The 8176-nt window shown below is 42.0% G+C and overlaps 2 protein-coding genes across 3 annotated transcripts; both read right to left on the reverse strand.

The window, feature by feature from the left end:
* Positions 1–88: 88 nt before the first annotated feature.
* On the reverse strand, positions 89–2428 carry LOC116202464 (probable aquaporin SIP2-1). The gene is made up of 3 exons (XM_031534034.1): positions 1990–2428; positions 601–861; positions 89–380 (listed from the first exon to the last, which is right to left on the reverse strand). The coding sequence occupies exons 1-3, from the start codon at positions 2275–2277 to the stop codon at positions 219–221; spliced, it is 711 nt and encodes a 236-aa protein (XP_031389894.1). The 5' UTR covers positions 2278–2428; the 3' UTR covers positions 89–218.
* A 452-nt stretch (positions 2429–2880) lies between these two features.
* On the reverse strand, positions 2881–6964 carry LOC116204086. Of its 2 annotated transcripts, none has more exons than XM_031536149.1 (2): positions 6810–6964; positions 2881–5620 (listed from the first exon to the last, which is right to left on the reverse strand). In XM_031536149.1, the coding sequence occupies exons 1-2, from the start codon at positions 6814–6816 to the stop codon at positions 3531–3533; spliced, it is 2097 nt and encodes a 698-aa protein (XP_031392009.1). In that variant the 5' UTR covers positions 6817–6964; the 3' UTR covers positions 2881–3530. The 2 variants fall into 2 exon arrangements, with proteins under 2 accessions (XP_031392009.1, XP_031392010.1); XM_031536150.1 differs by lacking the exon at positions 6810–6964 and adding an exon at positions 6603–6799.
* Between the last annotated feature and the right edge of the window lie 1212 nt (positions 6965–8176).

Raw genomic sequence — 8176 nt, forward strand, 5'->3', positions numbered from 1 at the left:
TCAGGTCTCAACTAGATCTTTTGGAAGAGATAGTCAGAAATCCGATCAGCTTCTGATGGTAAGGTAATTGTGATGACCATTACGAGAGACTGGAGGACGAAGCCAATCAACAACAATTAGAGTTTGTATTCTGAACAATTTACATACAAGATAAACTGAAATTTCCTAAACCTGACTGATTGGTTTTGGCCTACACGAAAAGCTTACATCATTGTACTTCACTTCGATTTCGTTGTCTTTTCCTTCTCTTGTTTTGGTGGCCCAACCACAAGCCTGAATGTCCATAGTGCCAGCAGAGTAGCCTCAACCGGGGCGAGCCAGTAAACCATCACATGCTCCTTCGTTATATGATCTCCGCGCGCATAGGCCCATCCCATGACCTGCAACAAGAATTAAATTCAGTTCCCAGGACAAGTGACAAAATTTGAGCCAGTATGTTTTTCCCTTTTTTCCTTGGATAGCTGGAAAATTTTCAGGAATGTCCCGCGACTGATAACAGCCCTAAGCTTACGAACCAAGTGCAACAAAAAGTCACCGAATAAAGTTTAACATGTCAGAAATTTGCAGGAACGTCCACATGGCAGTAGAGCAGACACTTACAGAAGCCGGGTTCATACAACCACCCGTTAAGTCCGAGCCGAGTATGTGAAGAGTTAGCTTCGAGACGCTCGAGATCCAAGTCTTCATGAAGAAACTCCCAGGAATTTTCCTTGCAAGCCCAAGCGAGATTGTAACGATTGCAAATGTCAGGAATCCTTCTGTTAGCGCACCTCGATGAATGTCCACATTTAGCTGGGGCCCAAGCCCTATTTCAGGAAAGGTCTCAATGATGAACTTGACTCCACTGATCGAACCGAACACCTGAACAGAAACAGGAAGAGCATTAGTGCACGTGAAGCACTTGTCTAAATTTAGTAACTGACGTGAATCGCATACAAGGAAATAAAAATCCATGTATTGCGAACTTAGCTTACATAAGAAGAAAGTGAAACTACATGAAGAAAGATTTGTTTACTCATACAGTTGATGCTTACAGAATTTATCAACAGGTTAAGTGATCTTAAGGAGGAATCCAAGAGTTCTTAAAGAAATACCTCGACTAGAGCAGAGGAAAGATTCTGAAAATTTCTCTCGAAGAAAAGGAAAAACATCATGGAACATGTTTTTGATTTTCAAAGTCAGTCAGATCAAGGGCATGTGTTTTTATTTGACAACCAATCCCCCAACAATGATATCCGCCTTTGCTGCTTAAATTGCTTTTCATGGTCTTCGCTAACTCAATTACAGGATAAACTCTCTTGGGTGCATAAAAACAGATTTGATATCAAAGAGTATATATCAGCCTAACCCATGTAGTAGGAAGCCCAATTTTCTATTCCTTCCTCTTGAGATGTTAACGGCATTAATGGCGTTAAATAACAGGCCTGACATTCTCAATCCGGAGTCTATGGAAGCTGCATTAAATTCTACCTCAGCAATCTGTTCACATAAAAAACATGCCGAGAGTCCGATCCAATCGCAACGAGGGCGATCCCGAATCATTAAGCCAATTGACCTTCCAGTTTTGACTTTTGACAACGTAATAGTATATGATTTCTTCAAGTCTATGTGCTAGCATGAGATCTGTGCAGTTTCTACCTCTGCACAATTGAATTTTCAGCAGTAAAACTCTTCTCCAACAAACAGTAGCACCGAACTATCCTAAACCATTCCATGACAAATCACTTAACCACGACCAAACCACGTCGAACTATACCAAACCACGTCAAACTATAAAATATTCCTAACCAACATATGATAACTAATCCTAGGAACCTTCCAGCTGCAAATCTACTCCTAAACAATTCAAATTCCAAGCTCGAAGCAATCCCAATTCAACTCCAGAAAAGAGCTGCGGTTTGAAGTCTTGAAAAACTGAATAATCTTACAAACAACGACTTAAAACATATATGTCTAAAAGGGCAAGAGGAGGGAAAATGATGAGCTAACCTGAGCAGGGATACGAGCCCCGACAGTGAAGAGGAAGCTGCTGAAGCCCCCGGAGAAGGCAGAGGACAGCACGGTGAGAGGGTTGTAGGACCCACCTCCGGTGACCTTACCCAGGAAGGCGAAGAAGAACATGTTGGCGATGGAGAGACAGTACTTGGCAATCTCAGCCTCGGGCTGGTGACCCAACCCTAGAACCTTGGAGACGAACATCTTGATCAACGTGCCCGACCATACCCACATGAAGGACACGACGAAATCAAAGAACACCAGCCGGGTCTTCCACGCCATTTTGATTATCGCTCCACCAGACAAGAGAAAGACACGACCTTTATCCCCCCCTTCTTCGGCCCTTCTTCCCTCCCTCTGCTTATCAGAAGGCAATAATGGAGATTCTCGGAGGAGGAAGAAGACGGGATGATGGGCTGTCTCGTTCCGTTCCTTTTCGGCCGTTATTACCTTCTTTTTTCCCTCATTTGACGTTCAGGGTACTTTCGGAGGGTGGGGTGGGTCCCACATGAGACCTCCATGTTTGAATGGCCGTCGGGAGTTGACCTTTGAGTTCAAACTGGATCGGTCTCCGAGCATAATTTTTTTCTTTTTTAACGAAATTCGAATTCAAAACTTTACTTTAAATAGATCGAGCATTTCGTAAATTCAAAACTTTACTTAAATAGAACAAGCATCGAGCTGTTTAAATCGTCAAACTTTAATTATAGCTAATAGACAACTCTGTCAATCTCACGGGCATGTCCTAACTTTACTTATAGCTAATAGACAACTCTGGCAGTCTCACGGGCGTGTCCTAACTATAGGTAATAGACAACTCTGTCAATCTCATGTGCATGTCGACCTCCATTATCAGAAAACGTTATAAAAGAAGACGTACATTAGGAAACTGCAAGACGATCATAATTTTTATTACATATAATGCAAAACCTCCAAGGTTGATCGATATATAAACGGGAGATCCTTGAGATCGATACATATGAAGCTCAGTGGCTCGAATAATAGAATTCTGTGAACACACCAATGCACAAGGAAAAAGAGGGAGAGGAACAAGAGGTAGGAAACTCAGGAATAATCCCCTGTACACTGCACAACTCTCAGAAGAACATCACCTTGCACACTCTCGTTTAACGATTACACCGGACTGCTTCGCCATCCCAACAACTATATCTATCTATACAATCAAAATGCAAAAAAGGAAGTAAGACAAACAATCGAATACAACAGAGCTCCATTTCTAGCCCGAGAGATCACCCGTGCGCTGCAGACTTTTTCTGATTCAGTGCATCAACATGCAGTATTAAGTTGAATCCCGAAGACTTTCCATCATACGACCCCGAGGAGTGCTGTATGACTTTCTCAACCAATAGGAGCATGATACACTAGAATCATCGCATAATCATCAGGGAAACATCTAGTCCCTGTATCTTCTTGCCCCTTAAATCACCGACTCCTTTCCCACCCCGAAATTTCATGACCAAGATGATGATTCATATGGTCCAATTGTTCCTTCCATCACTGTATACTGGGAAACTTTAGCTCGATGTGTATACTTCCTTCCCGTGGTCCTCCTCACGCATGTTTCTCCTCAACCGTCTGATCCAAATATCATAGTCCATAGGATAGGGGGTTCCACAAAGACTGTCAACATAGTCAGCGAATGCTTTCAGAACTGTCGATACGTTCCCGAGCCTCTGCTGAATCATTCTCCTTGACCATGAGGTTTCTCTCCACTGAAGAGCCCCCTCAACAGAATCAAGATCGGGCAAATCTCCTCCACAAGAGAAGTAGAGCATGTAAACTAAGCTCTCAGCATCCGATGCTGAGCACAGCTTTCCCTCCTGAAGGGCGTAGGTAGACGAGTAGTGAAGGTTCATTGCAGGGCGGTCCCGATCTTCGAGGATTGCATGTCCCCAGCCAATCAGCACAAAATAAGGTTGTCTTGAGCCGGATCTCACACAGATCACGTTCTCGGGTCGAATGTCCCCATGGCGAATCCCGGCAGAAGATGCAGTCGAGAGAGCAGATAAACAGTCATGGCAGCATCTTATAGCCTCTTCGGCCCCAAAGTGACCCGAATTGACCATATCGGCAACTGTTTCTCCCACAGGGCTTGTCACTAGAATCGGGGTGCCGCACCATGGGTGATCGCAGTTTCTGCTTGAGCTGGGCCTCCGACATGGACCTGGGTGAATAATCCTACCGGAAGCGCTCAACTGAGGCAGATGCTTGCTTGATAAGCCCTTCTGTTTCATCACAGTAAGTATCTTAGTCTGCCTCTGGACTTGGTACCATATATTCATGTGTTCCCATGCAGGTTCTAACTGAGAAGGATGAGAGCCCACGTACAGAAACAGAGACTTCCCATGTTCTTCAACAGGGGAAGCAACGTAGTATGGGAGCTCTCCATTGCTCAAGACTTCATTAATATGATATCCCTTTTGGTAATTCGAGTCCTCCAACCACAGTACAGATCCTACTTCTAGCTTCATTGCCTCTCTAGATTCAACTCTAACTGAATCGTCTTGAACCTCGACAATTTCTGGAGAAGCGCTCCGCTGCTGGAACCTAAACAGACCATTTTCGTTTGCTTTTGTGCTTCCTAGCTGCCTTTCCATTCTTCTCGTTTGCAGACGAGAACTATGATCGGCAGCTAAATCTTCAATGGAGTGCCTTGGCATTCCAGCAAACTGTATAATCGAGTGGAAAATTGCAAAGAGAACCTGTAAAGCACCGATATCCCTCCAGTTGGCATTTCCAAGCTTGTTCCAGATCAGATCAATGGGAGAGACCGAGATTTTACAGTGCCTCTTTATCCATTCAGCAGCACAATCGTAGACATTATTCACATCAAAATCCAGTTTATTCACATCGCCTTCAACCTTTACGACTCCACCATATTGAGAATCTACAAGAATAACAAAAATGGAATCGAAACCTCGAGAAAAACTCAATCTACTCAAACTCCGAGATAACAGCATCCGAAGAGCATAGAAAAGGGCTTCGGCCAAAACCGGGGAATCAGGCTGAATTTCACCATCAGCGGTACAATCCATGATAACCGGCTTTAGAAGAGCCAGTTCGAGAATATGGTCCCATTTCCCATGTGGGTGTCTTGGGTTCTTAAGCATTACCGCTGTGGCACAAAGATCTGCAAGCTTTCCATCAGGGATCGCTTTCTCGGCTCTATAAAATTTCAAATTTGGCTTGTATAGACTGGCAACAGAGAAAGGAACTGCTTCATCGTCGCCCCAAAACGCCTCCCAGAGCCCCTTTACACTTGTGTGGAGAAAATCTTCAATGGCAAGATAAACATTAGCTTCTACAGCATCGGGGTTCGAGCCATAAACAGCACTTGGCATTCGAATAAGCTGCTGAAACGAGATCCCTTCAAGCGCATAGTCAAACTTCTGAAGATCGATCAACTCAAATGGTACATCGAAAGCAGGAGCTTTTGCTGCTGACTTCTCCAATAATGATTCCAACCAATCTCTAAGTCTCTCAGTCAAGTGATCAGACTCAACAAATCCACTGAGGAATTCCTTGCAGTTCCTTGACCTACTGCCTGATGATATGCTAGATCTTCTCGTTCCAGATCCCACTGATTCCTGATCAGGGGATCCACCTGTCAGAGATAAAGATTTGTAAACACCAGATCAATCATAACAGGGAACCTCAGAGAAATCAGGAATTTAAAATTAGTACAACACAGGATGGAATATCTGCAAGTAGCTGGCACAAAAAGAAGCCACACATGGCTTAAATCATAATGCTTCTAGACATCCTGAGAAAAATGTCGGGCAACAAAGCCCCAGTCGGGATACCATAAAAACTCTGTAAGTTTATATTCTCAGGCCACGATGATTCTAGATACCAATGTTATGACTGGAGCCTCGTGCTACAGCTAAAATGTAACATCTTCATACGAAGAAAAGGGGAAGAAAATGGCAAGTCAGCAACAGAAAAACTCAATGAGCGCACAGAGAAAACAGATAAACTTCCGGGAATGGCAAATCAATATTGGAAATAGGCGAGAGTATTCAGCAGTGAAGGGCATCAGTAACTGGGGTAGATTACGCCTAGAGTCGCTTCTTTTGGCTTTTCCAAGATTGACCTAAATTTTCAACTTTTGTTTACAAAATCATGAGTTGACATAATCCTATATTTCAATGTGAAGGAAAAAAAAAAAGGTTCGGACTTTCGTAAAAAAGAAAAAAAGGTTAGATTTTTGGATAAAATTCAGGAAAAAGCCAAAAAACGTGATCTGTGGCATAATTTGTTGACACCACTCTCCACATTTCTTCAATTCCGACCTCAAATTTTCTAAAAAAGGTGTTCAGCGGCATCTGTTTTGTACACTATAAGGAGCCAAATTCGATCCAAATCAGATGAAAAACAGCTCATTTCCCGCAGTCATCAACCCTAGCACGTGTATTTCGCAACAGGTCCCAGCTCCAGGAAAGACACCATCAATCCCGATCGACATCAACTCAAAGCCTAATTCTTCAAGAACACGATGCCCAGAATGTAAATTCATCAGCAGACAAGTCGAAGACAGCAGCAATCTTCCTCGACACAGCTCAACAGAACTACAAGAACTCACTGACCCGACTAGAGGGACAAAGCTCAGGACCCACAAGCTCAATCCTTCCGAAAGAAGAAAAGCATGGTTTGACTGAATCGACGCCCTCCGACAAGAGTCAGCCAAATTCCACGACCCAGTAAGAATCAAGTCAAACGGAGACGCCCCGAGCTGAAACGACGATTAGGGTTTTGAAGGGACGAGATCAGAGAGGGTGAAGAATATCCCATACCTTCCATCACGTGGGCAGAAGGTCTTCTTCTCCTTCCTCCTCCTCCTCCTCACTCTCTCAGATCCTTTCTCTCTGATCGGAGACGGGCAGTAGAACATTCTAATCCTTCTCTCTCCCCTCTCTCTCTATAGTCTTTAAACGACACGTCGTTTCTGTGGTCACGCAGCGTTGTATTCGTTAAAGTGAAAGACAAACGACAGACAGCGAAACAGTAGCCTTTCGTTTTCAGTATGGCAGTACGTTGGTGGCCTTCTTTTTCCATCTTTTTTTTTAAAATAATAAATAAATGATTTTTAATTAATTAAGTTCATTTCAATTTTTAATTAATTATTACTGGTCCCGGGCCGATGAGGACGGCCGTCACGGGCCTACATAATGCGTGAATAATTGGGATTTGGACCAAATGTCCAATTCGTTCGGCATAATTAATTTCACCGACGGAATGTTTCGAACGGAATGGAAACAGATTTTTTTGCCGAAAATAGTTTTTCTATGTCGCCATTTATCGTCGTCTTGCATCTAACTCGTATTCTTGTATGTGAACCGTTTTTTGAATATCGACTGATCGAGAGCTATCGCGCCACGCCTCCATGCAGCTTCCGTTGTTGTTTCTGCCGGCCCAAGAGCGGAAAAATTTAAGGAAAAAAGTTATTAACAATTTTTTAGTTAGTCAGCTGAATTGAATCGTTCGCGTTAATTTATTATATTTGAGATTTTACTTTTTAGTCCACTTATTAAATAGAAGAACGTCCGAAACTTATTATTTTGTGCATAGAATCTTCTCCATGGCGAACAAGACACTATTATCCATTTTATATAATTATTGTTTCAGTCCCACTTAGATAAATGGAGTTTTATATAGTTGTCTTATCTAAACTGAAAATTTTGTACGGTAAAATCAATTGAAGAAAATATTGAGTTCTCCGATATTGGATAATCCAAATTATCAAAAATATCAAAACGACAATGGTGCACATTCTCATTTTTGAAGAATGCAAGGGCATTTGCTTCTATACGTACAGAAATGCTAATTAAATCTATAATTTCCTTTACCATATATATATATATATATATATATATATTCGTAACCAAAAAATAGTCAAACAAAAATATTTTCAGAAATTAGAGCTAAGTAGGGTTATTAAACTGGGCTTTTATATTTAGATGTAAGTTTGAGCATGTGTACATTAATTGCCTATTAATAAGACGATTTTGAGGTAGATCCCGATAATTAATTTGTTGATAGGAACTTTGGTCCGTTTGATTTCGCAATCTGATTTTAACTATAACTTTAACTTTACTCACTACACAACAAAAGTCCACAATACAATTATTACTTTTTTTATTTTTCTTCAATTTTTTTAGGG

Source organism: Punica granatum, chromosome 4, assembly GCF_007655135.1.
Source record: "Punica granatum isolate Tunisia-2019 chromosome 4, ASM765513v2, whole genome shotgun sequence".
Classification (NCBI taxonomy): Eukaryota; Viridiplantae; Streptophyta; class Magnoliopsida; order Myrtales; family Lythraceae; genus Punica; species Punica granatum.

What these genes read in the sequence shown, in the direction of transcription:
- LOC116202464 (XM_031534034.1), bottom strand. Translation starts at nt 2,277, where the DNA reads ATGGCGTGGAAGACCCGGCTGGTGTTCTTTGATTTCGTCGTGTCCTTC. An exon ending in GGGCTCGTATCCCTGCTCAG is followed by an intron (nt 862 to 1,989) that starts GTTAGCTCATCA and finishes GTTTCTGTTCAG; the next exon opens with GTGTTCGGTTCGATCAGTGG. An exon ending in GTTGTATGAACCCGGCTTCT is followed by an intron (nt 381 to 600) that starts GTAAGTGTCTGC and finishes TTCTTGTTGCAG; the next exon opens with GTCATGGGATGGGCCTATGC.